This window comes from Talpa europaea, assembly GCF_964194135.1.
Source record: "Talpa europaea genome assembly, chromosome: 2".
NCBI classification, from domain to species: domain Eukaryota; kingdom Metazoa; phylum Chordata; class Mammalia; order Eulipotyphla; family Talpidae; genus Talpa; species Talpa europaea.
This window is the reverse complement of record NC_140068.1, coordinates 41,170,829-41,185,615: the sequence shown is the minus strand read 5'-3', so window position 1 is coordinate 41,185,615 and position 14,787 is coordinate 41,170,829. Positions and strand designations below refer to the sequence as shown.

Sequence of the window (14,787 nt, the reverse complement as noted above, 5' to 3'; positions counted from 1 at the left end):
TATCGTCCTCTTGCCAATGGGCTGTATCCTACACTGGGTAACATGCTCTTCAAGCACCCAGAAAACACTCTCCTATAGCAGCTCCATGATTCTTTCACCCAAAGAGGCAGCTGTCCACTCTGGCTGGTTGAAATAAATTTCAAGTAGTAAAGTACTTCCTTTAATGCACTTAAAACATAAAAAGGAGCAGTATTGTGGGTAGTGCTCATCATGCTAACTGCTTACGGGAATCCCCCAGTCTCCCTTCAGACCCTATTCCACTAGGGTCACCTTCCACCGAGCCTCGTAACAATAAGTGGAAGCTCCGAGCTAGAAGACCTCTAGCAAAACCTAAAATTAAACACAGCATTTCAGTAATTGTTGAACAACTGGTCACCACTACTATGGCTTTTATTATTTTGTTTACCAATTTCTGCAGGCACAACACAACAAAAAAAATTTACTGTGAATAGGTATGACATGCACATAATAAAAAATTAAAAAATTACCAAACAATAATAAAAAAATTACCAAAAAAAGAGTTAGTCTCCCACCTTTGTTCTCTAGGCAATCCATTTCCCTTACTGGAGACAACTGCTATTGCCAAAAGTGTATGTATCTTTATGCGCGCACGCGCGCGCGCACACACACATATACTTTTAACCACACAGATGGGAGTATACTATATATGGAGTCTTAATATATCTTAGACATCTCCACATAGCAGTACACACAGTGTTGCCTCATTATTTTTAAGGGCTGTCTAGAATTCCACTGAACAGACATACCATTATTTACTTCACCACTCCCCAACTGATTGTGTTTAGGTTCTTTCCAATCTTTTGCAATGACAAATAATGCCACCACAAATATTCTTACATATTCAATTGATATACATATAAAATATTTTAGAAGATAAAATTCTAGAATGAAAACTGCTAGATCGAAATATGTATATTTTTAATTTTGAAAACAATTTCCAACTTGCTTTACACAGAAGATGAACACTTGATATTCCCACCAGCAATGTATGAGAATGCCCATTCCCTTTTTTCATTCTCCCCAAGTTACACTATATAATCAATTTTTCCTAAATTGATAGATGATATGGTAAATTGTAGATTTAATTTAAAACTTCATTTTAAATATAATTACACATCTTTTCATATGAATTCTCTTTGCTTATGTTTTCTACGTATTTTCTCGGAGCTCTTTACATGTTAAAAAGAAATTAGCCTTTTATGAAAAGTGTACAAGTTATATTAGCTTTCTTTTTAAACTCAGCTTATGATTTTTTTTTCTCTGTAGAGAATTTTATTTTCATGTTGTAAAATTTACAACTATGACTTCATTTCTGTTTCACACTTTGGAAGGCCCTGGCACTCCTAGATCACCTTAAAAACAATTATCCTGTGTTTTTTTGTTGTTGTTGTTTTCATATTTAAATATTTTGTCTCATTTGAGAGCCAACTTTTTAATTTTTCCACATGTCTATTTAAAAAATTCTTCTTTTTCCCACTACTAGGTAAAGGTAACACCCATTATCATATACTAAATTCTTCTATAGAGTTGAGTCAATTTCTGGCTCTGCTGTTTCACTGCTAAACTACTCTTTAAAACAATTTAAAATTATATCAGCTTACATATGATTGGCTATAGCAAAACCAGGAATTACTGACTTGCTTTACTTTAAGAATAATTTTGCAGTTCCTAAATTGAATATATATATTCAGGCTCAAAATATTATCAAGCATCCACGCATTTTGGTTGATACTTATTTCAGAGCCCAAGATGAACTTCAAGTCTATATAATTCTATTTTTGTACCATAAAGCCAGTTTTTAATTTTGTACACAATCCCCTCCCCCATTATAAAATCAATACATGTTCTCTATAGGAAATCTGAAAAACACAAATAACACCTCCCAGAGACAACCAATTTTACACTTTGGTGAATTTTTTCCTTTGCATTTTCAAAAATGATTCTTTTGTAAGCTGAGTTTTTTCATATAATATACTGACAGCGCTTTCTTATATTATCACATATCCTTCTAAAACATGATATTAATGACACAAATTCTACTATGTGAATATGTCCAATTTATGTAACCATTTCCCAACTGTTGGACATTTGGAGTGGTTTTTTGTGATGATTATTGTCTATTAATTCCTGCAACAAATGTTTGAGTTTCAAGCAAGGTGTGGTAAGCACTGATTGCATAATAGTGAGCAAAAAATGAACAAATTACCAGAATTTACACAGGTTACTGGAGTAAAAAAAGACAATCTCCAACATAAAGAAAATCACAACTATCGCAAGTACTATAAAGGAGAGTTTATGAGCTTTGAAAGTCTTATGCTAGGGAAGGCTTCCCTGAGGAAAGATACATGGAGTTTAGGTAAAGGAAAAGAAAAAATATTTTAGGCAGAGGGAACCAACAGGTACAAAGGCCTCATTGTGGGAGGGGGCATGGCAAGAATAAGGGACTGAAATAAGGTCAATATGGCTGGAACACAAAGAGCAAGGCAAGAATAACATGGCTAAAGCCAGGACTGAATAGAAAGGTGGAGTCAGATTATTCAAGACTCTGTAAGACAAGTAGACACCACCACATAAGACATGTAGCTTTTTCCTTATCCTAAATGCAATGTAAAGCTATGGAAATATCAAGTAGTAGGGTGATAAAATCAGGTTTGCACTTTGAAAAGATCTCTTTAATTACAATATGGAAAATATTAAACGGGACAGTGGGGATTGAGGTAGATCAAGATTAGGAGGCTACTGTTGTAAAGGTATTCAAAAATGCTAATAGTTTAGGGTGGCAATGAATAATGAAAAGAATTAGATGATTCAAAAGATAATCACATTTTGCCAAAAGGTTTACATTCATAAATTAAGATCCCTAAAACTACAACTACTGGGGTGGGGGGAGTAATTCAAGGATTCTAACAGCATTGCCAAGCTGCCCTGCTGAGAACAGAGAATAGTTTTCTCTTTGCGAATTACCTTGTATCTGTTCCTCTCTCAGAATTTTTCAAATCTTTTTAAGTAACTTAATCCTTCATGAAGCCTTCCCTGACTCCCCTTTTTACATGCTAGGTGGTCAGTGAACATGTTCTCCTTTGAGTCCTTTGTCTTATGCACATTTCTCCTACACTCCAATAAAACTACTTTTGATTTAGGTTTATATGTCAATCATCTCTACCACACTATAAGTAACTTAATTCCTTCATGAAGCCTTCCCTGACTCCCCTTTTTACATGCTAGGTGGTCAGTGAACATGTTCTCCTTTGAGTCCTTTGTCTTATGCACATTTCTCCTACACTCCAATAAAACTACTTTTGATTTAGGTTTATATGTCAATCATCTCTACCACACTATAAGCTTCTGGAGGGTAAAAGTAGTTCTTAACCATAGCACTGAAAAAACAACTCAGTAGTCATGGGATGTTCTCTCTCATTGTTACCAGAATGAACTCAATCATATTATTAGCAGATTCTGCTGTGTCCAGAGATTTAAGAGGGCTCCTGCTTAAGCCTCTGATTTACTGACTGTGAAAGTGACTAATTTTGTCTGTGGTAAGTCACTAAAACTTTTTTTTAAGGATTTATTTATGCACACAAGAACTGGGGTACAGGCTAGAGGTGTGGGGGTTGAGAGGATTCACCAGAAACAGAGTAGGGAACAGAACAGGCAGATCTACTGAAATACACTGCTGAGGGGAGCAGCGGGTGAGTCAGGAGAGGTCTGCTGCACCATGTGGGTTGCTCCCTGGCCGGCTGGGGATAGAACTCATGCTGTAGAGGCTGAGGTCAGCCTCATAGGTTGCATCTTAACCCCTTGCTCCACCAGGGAAGCCCCCACTAAAACTTTTTAATAACTATATCAAATAGGTATTACGAGATCTGAAAATATTTTCAAATGGTTTAGCAACAAAAGCCGATGAGTCAGATTTTTATTAAAGAAATTAACTGTAATCTGAGCTACTGATAAATGCTATTGCTTTCAAATTGTACTCATTTCAAATTTACAAAAAAGCAGTGAGATTATTAAGCTACTACATAAATTTATATAGCATTTCAAAGTTACTGAGTTCCTGTTTTGGAAAAACTTGATTTCATGTTTAAAAGCATCTAGAACAGTCTACTAGCTGGAGGAACTTAGAAGGGGATTGGCAGCGTATCTTCCAGTAATCTGAAGACAAGCAGCTCCCTCTATAGTCTGTTTGGCTCACTTTGTTTAATTACTTGCTTTGTGAACATCTCACTCACACTCCTCTTATTACTCCTACTCTGCATCTCAGCAGGGAAGCATTTTGAAAGGATAATTCTGTTTAACCTGGGCTGAGAAAACTGAGAAAGCTGTCTAAGCTCACCATGAAGCAAGTTACATCAAGCAACTAATAAGCATGAGGAGGGATATGGAAACTGAGTCAGGTCCTCACAGTGAAGCTGAAGATTTTATTTGAAGTGAATTCCCAGAGCAGTCACACCCAAATTGAAATATCCTGCATTTTAGTTATTTATAACCTTTCTTTCCTCCATTAAAACAGGTTACCAAAATGTTACATTGCTCAATACACTGTTATGTCAAAACAACATTTAAGACATTCTAAAAATGAGTGAAAGAAAAGCAAAAGAGGTTTATGGTTGCTTTTTAAAAAAATAATTCTATTAGTTACATTAAGAAAATTAAGGGATTCTTTCAGAAATTAATATCCTCGGTCAGCAAGGGATTAAATCAACCAGGATTTACCATTCAAATGTGAATATGCCACTTTATCTTTTAAAGTTTCACCAATTTAAGATATAAGAATATTTAAACCCAAGACATTTAATTTATTTCTTAAATTACTCAAGATATGTCTTCAAATCACAGGTCAATCAGAAATCAACTGGACTGTTTTCTAAATCAGAAAACTACTTTCTATGCAATCATTTAAATAACTGAAGTAGTAAAAATGTACAAAACCAACTGCTTCAGAATTTATAATATAAATCTGGAAAGGTCACATTATTTGAGAGAAAGCAAACTCAGCTTAAAAAATCTTTCCTCTAAATCAGGTAAAGAATTAAGGACTTTCAAAATAAACTAATATATATGAAAGACTCTAGTTTAGATACTTCACATAACCTAAGTTTATCATGTGCTACAATTTCTTTACTAATTTATTATTTTACTTATTAGTAAGTATGTAAACAGTTTTACTTTACACAATAAATATCTTCATTAAAAATTCTACCATTCAGTCTTTGACTAAGCCAGATTGACCTCTTTTATGTTAACTATTTTAAAGCTTCATTCAACTGGTTGGACTGGACTAGTTTTCTTTGGGTGTAGAATTCAGAAGCAGTTTTTGTTTTTGTTTAATTAGCTCTAATTTTACTGTTTCTGACATGCTAGAAATGCTGGCTTGATTTCTGAAAGCTGTAAACTAACTCTAAATGTATTCCAGGGACTTCAAATTTTTTCACTTGTTGAGTAAACAAAATTTTTGTTTGAAACTGTGAACTATATTTATAGCAAACAAAATTTGATAATCCTTAACAACTTGAAGTGTGGGCTTCTTTGTAACAAGTCTTATGTCTTTCAATGTATTCACCAAAAAAGTCTTACTTTTTTTAATTCATTAATATACAAGCATACTCTGAGGTACATTTTAAAAAATATTTTTTTAAGGTGGAAGAGATTGGTAATCTAGTCTAAGATGTCCAGGAGGTAAGAAATAAAAATTTCTCTTAGAATAGTTCGCAGTTTTTTTTTTTTACATTAACAAACACAAAAGTATGTCATATTCTTTATACTTTAATGATATTTTCTTGCAGATTTACTGTTAGCTCCCTGTGAAATACATTTACTTCTACAAACAACTATCCCATAAAACAGAACTTGAAATCACTCAGATATACATATTTAATTTCTTTTGTGCAGAGAAAATAAAACTATGTGTAGACAAGAAGCCTAAATCATGCATACTGTAATACAGAAATGCCACAGTATCTCTCTCAAATCACTATTAGCATATCGCTGTATTATGTTATTCTTTCTCTGCACCTGATTTGAGAACAAACAGTATATTGTACTGACATTCCAATTAGAAACAAAGACAGCACCATATTTAAAAGGACAAGAAAAAAAATCTAGCCTTCACACTTAATTGCTTCTATTTTCCAGGCTTCAAACTTTCAAGTGTTACACTTGCAACAAATTGTTAACAGGGTTCTAATTTCCCACTTTACAAGGTCCGCATTTATCAAAATCTCTTTCACTATTTAAAAAGGGCTAAACTACCAAATCTCACTAACAACTCTGAAATTTTAACAAAGAGAATTCACATTAAAAGATACCTGCTGGGAATGAGTGCTTGTGTTCGGGAAAGTGCTACTATCTTGTTAGTCCACAGAAACTGACTGTAGTAACAAGATGAACGTGAACAGGGCAAGGAGCATCAAGTGGGATATACTGTCTAAAATCCCATAGGGCAAGATACAGTTAGAGGTAAGAACAACCCCTTTCTAAGAGGTAGCTCCATTATTTCATGTAGGCAGTTCAAAGCATGTAAAAAAAGAAAAAACAATTAAAAACACCTTGTAAATTTGGCCACAATCTTACAAATTCCCAACAGCTTTTAAGAACAGAGCTTCAGTCCCAGCTGCCGCCCCACCCCACTCATTCTTCGAAACAGCCTTCTAATTTTAAACACACGTGTATTTAAAACGCAGTCCTACAACCCTGCATTAGGGGCACTTTGTAATATTTATGTGGCTAAGCTAAGCGGCGGTCCCTAAGCAGCTCACCCTAGGAAGCAGGATGTTCTACGTCGGACAACAAACACGCATTTCCTACTTTCAGGGACGCACATTTCCTTGCAATCACTGCACCTGACGAGGCTGCCCCGCCGCCAGACTCTGGGGCATTAAACTCTAAGGAGTCACGACCCGCATTCACAGCCGAGCCACACGGTCACTTCAAAGCGCAAGAGGATGTGGCCCCAGGCGTCTCCACAGCCCGCGCGTCTCCGGAAGGGGCAGAGGAGAGCGCAGGAGCGAGCGGGCGTAGAGGCGCGCCTGACAACAGAAGCGGCGCTTCCCCGGCTCCTTCAAGCCATTTCCAGAAAGGGGCCCTCGGGAGAAGCCGGGGGTGTCCACGAGCGCCCGGCCTCAGCGCCGAGCCCCGCGCCCCGGGCCAGGGAGCGCTCGCAGAGGCACCTGGCCCAGCCTCCGGGGCCCGAGCCGCGCTCGCCGCGCCGCCCCGCCCGCGACCCGGCACTGCCGACCCACCTCTCGGCCGCCGCACGCAGTGTAGACCCGGGCGCCCGCCGCCCTCGCACCCCGGGGGCGCAGCGCTCGCGCGGACCCCAGTTCTGCGCCTCCTGTCACGCACCGGGGAAAGCGAGGAGGGCGGAGGGGAGGGAGGCGAGGGGCCGTCCGCCGAGAGGGCCGGCGGCGTGCGCGCGTGTGTGTGCGGCGGGGAGGGCGGCCAGGGCGCCCCGCCGGCTCCCGCCCGCGCCCCGCGCCCGCGCCCCGCGCCCGCTTACCTGCGGGGGTCGCTCCGAAGACTCGCACGACCGGCACCTTCTTGACAGGGGCCTGGGTGAGGGGGGACTGGCAGGTATCCAGGCCCTGCAGCGGGCTGGCCATGTAGTAGTCGGCAGTCACTATCCGCACTGAAAACATGTTCGCCGCCGCCGCCACCGCCTCTTCTCCAGCGACCGGGCAGCGGCAGCGGCAGCAGCGCGCGGCGGCGGCGGCTCCTTCCGCAGCGCGGCCCCACAGCAGCCGCCGCGGCGCCCCCTCCTCCTCGGCTCGTCCCTCCCCTCGCCCCAGACGCCGCGAGCGGCGGCGGGCGGGGCGGTGCGGGCGCTGCTGCCGCCGCCTGCTCAGGAGCGCCCGGCGAGGGGCCGCCGGAGAGAAGCCCTCGCGCTCTCGTCGGTGCTGGTGCTGGTGCTGCCGCCACAGCCGCCGCCGCCGCCGGGACTCACACGGGCTCCTCGGTCCCCGGCTGCGGCTCTTGTTGCCATGATGATGATGTCACGGACGCAACCACCGGGGGAGGGGAGGGGGGAGTGTGGAAGGGGGAAGAGGGAGGGCCGGGAGGCGTTGGGGGAGGGGACGCGGCGGGAAAGGGAGGGGAGCGGGGCGGGCGCCCGAGCGGGACCCGAAGACTGGGGCCGGGAGGGTATTTTCTTCCCCACCCCGCACGCAGCCAGGGAGGAGGCCGGCGAGAGCCGGGTCTGCGCCGGGCGCGGGGGATCGATGACTCGGCCGGTGGGCACGTTCACCTGAGTGCGGGGCAGAGCAGGGGGCGGCGGAGCGCCGATGTCATGGATGGGCCGGGGCGGGCTGGCGGGAGGGGGGCGCCCGCGTTCAGGGCCGTCTAGGCGGCCAGGCCAGATTGGCCGGAGCTGCGGCACTCGCGCTCGCCTCGCCGACCGCCATTTCACACCCTGCAGAGGAGGCGGGGGCGGCGGGGAGACGGCCTTCTACAAGGTAAGAAAGCCCGCCCGCGGGAGGCGGGAGGCGGGAGGGGGGCGAGGCGCAGATCTCGTGCCGCCGCGGCCTCGCGGGAGGGCGGGCAGCCGGCGGGACGGGCGGGGCCGCGCGCGGACGCAGTCGGGCCTCCTCAGGTAACGCGGCAGCCCGCGCTCGTGCCCCGGGGGCGGGGCGAGGGGCGGGGGCGCGCGAGCGCGGGCTGCGGCCTATAAAAGGGCCTCCCTGGCGCTCCCTCCCGAACGTGCGGCGCGAGCCGCCGCGCCCCCTCCTCCGAGCTGCTGCAGTGTCTGCGCCCGGCCGCTTAATGAGATTTATTCACGCTCCACTCTGCTCAGCCCTGCCAGGGGTTGGCAGATCCAGTGCACAGGGATTTCCCGCCACTGTTTTTCTCCCGCCCATTTCTTTCCCTTAGGCCCCACTGTAACCTCCCCTGGCTTCCTCTTTTAGCCCGCGGGCGACGTGCTGGGCGCGCGCCGCCACTTGTCAGGGCTTGTCCGCTTCGGGCGACCGATCTCCGCCCATCCCCCCCGCCCCCCCCCCAGCGAAATATCAGAGAAATTTTCGGCCATAGAAAAAGGCCTAGGAAAGTCGCCTCCTTGGATGTGGAATCCCAGTGCTATGAATAGGTTGTGTGAGGTTTTACTACCCAAAGTCTTCAAAGCAGAAGGGGGTGGGGAAGAAGCGTTCAACAAAACAACTTTCTCCCCAAAAGGGAGAAACGATGCCGTTAAATAGAAAAAATAGGGGGGTGGTACTGACAGGCGTCCGGGCTAGCCATTATGTCGGAACCGATGGGGTTTTGTCTGACTTAGTCACAAATATTGGGCGTGACCTTGAGTAAATAATTGGGTTTCTTTGCGCCCCAGTTTCCTCTTGGATGAAACGAGTTTCACTTAAAAACCTGTAAGGGTTTCTTTGCAACAAAAAAGAGACCATGGTTTCAAGTTCGAAATAGGCCACTGAATTAGTACTCTTTGATAGTCATGTTCAGCCTCCCGGAAGTAAATGAGATCGTTTTTTCACACGTATGTATAATAAAAGTACATTTTAGGTTGCCATCTATTTGAATTGTGTGCGAGATGCTCATTTGGAGCCATTGTGGTGGTTCATATAGAATTAGAAGGCTCAAAGGAACAGATCACTGGTAAGAAACTGTCCATAAATTCCTAAACATAATACTAATAAGAATTTATGCTCCCAGGGATTTGAGTGTGATTATCTCAGTAATCTGGAATTTTCAGCCTTAGGGCATGAGTATAAAACCAGGTGACAAGATTTCTACTCATACGCTGTAAACTAGCTAGTATTTTTAAGAGGCATTATCTCTTAAATTGATTTGTTTTAAAAAGCCATGGACACGATTTTAAAATGGGACTGTCATACCAAACTGCATTTTCTGGTTAAGAAAAATATTTTGTACAGCTGAAAGATGCACAATACCAACAATTCTCATACTGTTCTGTGGCAGTAGTTTTTTTAATATCGCATTTTGGCCCTTAATAAATCACATTTTGGAGATGATACCTGGAAATCTATGTTTGCAACCCTACCCACTTCTTCCATGATTCTTAAATAAAATTAAAAATCTATGTAGTATATTATAATCAAGTACATCCATAATTTCTACATTATATTATCCCTCACTAGAAAAAGGTAAAAGCATTGAATTCTCATATTATTTCTAGAAGAGGATTTCTTTCTTCCTAGCTATTTAATCAACATCATTACTTTAGAAGACAGTTGCAACCATTATCTAAATCCTTTTAGAACTCCAAGAATAAAATGTTCACTCTTAAAGAAAAGCATTTGCAGCCTGAATTAGGATGCTGTGCCCATTGCATGTGATTTAAAAATGATGCTCACATTGAAAACTTGACAATATGTGTCCTAATTTGTCACTATCAAATGTGTTTATAAACATATTCTTCTTTAAAAAGAGCTTGGGAGTTTTGAGTCAGAAAATGAAATTTTAAGCCATTGTTTACTAGCTAAATGAGTTTGTATAAATCACATTATTTTAAAAAATTTCCTCGTCTATGATATGATTAGTAATACCTCTTTTAACTTCTCAGTGACGTGATATGGCTCAGGTGAGATCATGTATGAAACTATCATAGTAACACACCCAGAAGTTTAACTCCTCTACAAACAATAAAATCATTTGGAATTGTCTTAATTGTATACAATATGAGAAATGCCAAGATTGGACTCTATACTTAATATCCTTGAAGGCTCTCTTTTTTGTTATTGTTTGGTAGGTATTTGCCAGGTAGAATTGGGTTATAGTGAAACTAGGTATAAACTATAGATAACAGATGTATTCCTTACCCTTATGGAGCTTATTGTCTGGCATCATAGAAATGTATTTCAGTCATATCAATTAACATTTTGTCATCTCTAATTCATTGATATATCATGCCTTTAATAAAAGCCGGCCTTATATGCCAATACTGTTTAATGTCTATTAGCATCTGCCTATTAGCAATTTATAATCTAGATCAGAAGGCAGTGGCTACTATAGTTTTGTGGCAGATATTATAAGATGGCTTCCAAGCACCTTCTAACTTGCTTTTCTGTACTTTAAAAGCTAGAAAATTAAAAACTAGTTTCCAGGTTCCCTTGCAGCTAGAGTATTTCCAAGAGAGGAGTGGTGTGCTGGTAACTTTAACAATGGCTAGGGAAAAGGAGAAGCCCTAATTTGTAGTATTGGCCAGATTTCATATTGTAAATATTCCCAAGCTACTAGTGACTTCTCTGAATGTGGAGTTAGTTAGAAAAGATGCTAATAACCACAAGCTGGCTTCAACATATCATTACATATAATCTCGTTTCCAGCAATCAGATGCACCCATTCAAGATATGGATATGACAGTGAGTGACAATGCTTCAGCTCCACTGAGGGAGATGGGTTTTCTGGCAAACATTATGGTAGAAGTATCTGATTCTTCTGAGTAGATGTGGATGAATTCTGGCATTAATTTTGGAGTCAGAGGTGTCAGACCAGCAGTTGGTGCTGGGATAGGTTTCTGTTAGCATAGCACTGTGATATAGGATGAGTGTTTTTCCTGTATAATGTTTTTTGCTATGTATTTTCCAGCCTGGTTCTCTGGCCTTCTAAGGCATTTTTCAGGTGAATACTATCCTTAATCCCTTTCTGCTTTAATTAGCTTAATCATGGCTAGCAACATAATTTTGAGATCCAGAGCAAAATGAAAAATGTAGAACCTGTTTAAAAAGCAGGGGGAAAGTGACATCATTTGTACTAAAATATAAAGATTTTTCTTCTGTCATCTCTCCCTCAACTTTGTCATGGTGTTTAAGTAAAGAAAAAAATAAAAATTTAAATTATTAGAGTGAATTTTAAATTCATCTTTATTGTATAGTGCTATTTATAAATACAAATATAACAACATTTAGCTCATACATGGACTCACCAAAATTACACAATGTGTATTTTGTGGCTCGTATATGTATTTTGGATTATCGACCAATTATAAATGAGCACAAAACTTACTCAACTTTTACTTCCCTTCTTCCTATGCCTATATCCTACCAACCTGAGTAAGGAAGGACTGAAAGGAAAGGAAACTGTGGGCTACTCTACCTTTTCTGTCCCATGTTAGCATTTTCAATGTAAATGGTATCATCACACACCGATAAGAAAGGAGAATATAAGGGTTCTTCAGTTACTTCTGTTTTTCTTCAAATGCCATTGCCTTCTTTATGTGCCTGAATCAAAATCTGGTTCTAGCAATGCACATCTTCCTAGAACTGTCAGTCCCTCCACTAATCAGTCATAGATGTAACATGCTTGTCTTATACTCACTTTTTGAGTCCCTGAATTTCTATACCTCATAGGTCCACAAGAATCCTGTACTCATAAGGCATTGTGAAAACTGTACACAAAGGGGGTGGCAAAGAAGGACAAACCCATTGCTTCCTTTGCTTATTTGTGATCCTTTATGCCACCATATTCATTAAACAGACATAAAAATATTTAAGATTTTCAAGATGCTAAATGCAGAAAATTAAACCAAGCACTGGGCCCAATGTAACTGCTCATGAAGTTAACCCTGAGCTTTGTATTTTTAAAGGGGTTTCTCCTAGAATTTTCAGTGAAACAGTTCTTCATTGTACAGAACATTTACCATCCCTGGCCTCTGGGCACTGCATGCCACTATGACAATCACAAATGTCCCACTCATTTCTAAATGCCCCAAAGAGAAGTTACTTCTCTCCACTGAACTCCTAGAGTGGACTCCACTGTATGCAGCTAGAAGTCATGATCATTTACAGATACAAGAGAGGTTATGTGTAGTTTCTGCAAATGGTTCTCAAGCAGAGCAGAATAGAGGGTTGCATTAAAAAGATTTCAAAATTGTTATACCCAGGAGAGCAGAATTATGGTGACATTTTTGTCATTGTCAGAAAAATCATTCTGTAGACATCGGCAATGTAACAAATATTTGGGATGAAAGTTTAAAGGTGATTAGTGGGTATTATGTGTCACATGCATATGAAGAGTAGCTGACATCCAGATGCATGGCAATTTCTGGTAATTATGAAAAAAAAAAGCAGTGAGAACCATCATACTTTATAGCTTGATTACCTTCATCAGTTCTTTGAAGGGGAAATAAAAAGTCCTAGAAAAAACTTTAAAAATTGATATAATTAGGTGTGGTACTCTTATATTAATAGATTTTAAGCTAAGTTGCATGGGTTTTTTTTGTTTTGTTTTGTTTTGTTTTTTTAGTTTTCTTGATTGAAGAAAATTAATATTGCAGATTAGAGGTACAAGACATTCCAAATTCTTTTCCCCCCCGTTTATACTATTAGCCTTTGCCTACTCTGAATCTCGATTTCAAAGCACCTCAGATTCTCCTCAAAAAATGGTGGTAATGGGGCCTCCCTTGTGGAGCAGCGGTTGAGCGCTGGGTTGCGAAGCTGCCCGCTGCCTCTGCGACACCGGTTCGATCCCCGGCTGCTCCCCGGCCACCGGAGGAGGGTCCCACATGGCGTGCAGACCTCTCCTGCCACCCGCTGCTCCCCTCAGCAATGTACTTCGGTCCTTCTGCCTGCTCTGGTCCCCACTCTGGCTCTGGTGAGTTCTCTCACCCTCCCGTGCTTTTGACTGTACCCAGTGCATGTATAAACAAACAAACAAATAAATAAATAAGACATGCCTCTATTTAAAAAAAAAAAAAATGGTGGTAATGATATTCTTCTAAGCTATTTCACCAAAAATCCGTTGATTAATAAAAAATAATTTTACCCAATAGTAAATTTACTCAATTCATTCAGGATAAATAGTCCCTAAAACAAGTATTTGGTAAATATAACTGATTTTTTGACAAATTATCTTTAGCATATTGGATCATTTTCTATCCCCACTAGACAGTATAAAGATTAAATGACATCTCCCCCCCCCCCAAAAAAAAAAAAGGCTTAGCAAAATACTCCATACATCTTAGCAATAACCTCTTCAACATTTTGACTTCAAGTCCTGGTCATTCTCTCTCCTGAATATTTCTCATTCCCATCCCCATAATCATTTTTTTGTAGTTCTTCACTACCTTTTGGTGGACCATTGCAATAGTCACTTAATTGGAATCTTGCCTCATTACCCTCCTTACTTTTTCCGCCACATTGCAAGGTTGATCTGTCAAACACCTAAGTTTTAAATAAACATCTACAATGTAAAAACATTTTTTTATGGCATACAAACCTGATTTGATCTAGATCTCATTTTACCTTCTTTTTCATTTATCCCCTAGTGCCGCCAAAGTACTTGTAGTTCCTTAAATATACCACTCTTGAGAAAAGCATCACACCTGTATGCATTTGTCTTTCTAACTGGAATATCTTTCCACTTCTATCAAAATCTGTAATTTATCCAACCACTATGGAAAGCTGTGTGGAGGTTCCTCAAACTACTAAAAATGGAGCGTCCATACAATCCAGCAATTCCACTCCTAGGAATCTACCCAAAGGACACAAAAACATTAATTCAAAAGGATACCTACAATCAAAAAAAGATATCATGTCATTCACAGCAATATGGATAGAGCTGGAAGGGATAATTATAATAACTTAAAAATCAAAATTAACAGACAACTATAAATCAGAGACATTCTGTAGGGGAGGAGGAGGGAGAAGGATCAAAACGGGTGGGAAGAGCACAAGGGACGATGGTGATGGGACGATGGTGAATTGGTGGTGGGAATTTCATGGGGACTATACCTGAGAGGAGAAAGCATACATTGTATAAAAATGAACAATGATGTAAAATATATATAAAATTAAAAAAAAATTTAGC

General features: G+C 41.1%; 1 protein-coding gene across 1 annotated transcript in view; it reads right to left on the bottom strand.

Moving 5' to 3' along the window:
- The window catches only part of REV3L (REV3 like, DNA directed polymerase zeta catalytic subunit), a gene marked incomplete at both ends in the record, with an annotated part of 133,730 nt that extends 126,075 nt beyond the window's left edge, over positions 1 to 7,655 (bottom strand). The window contains one exon of the mRNA XM_084228856.1: positions 7,517 to 7,655. Within this exon, the coding sequence (XP_084084982.1) occupies positions 7,517 to 7,655 (139 nt within the window). The remainder of the gene's footprint in view (positions 1 to 7,516) is intronic.
- Positions 7,656 to 14,787: the final 7,132 nt, after the last annotated feature.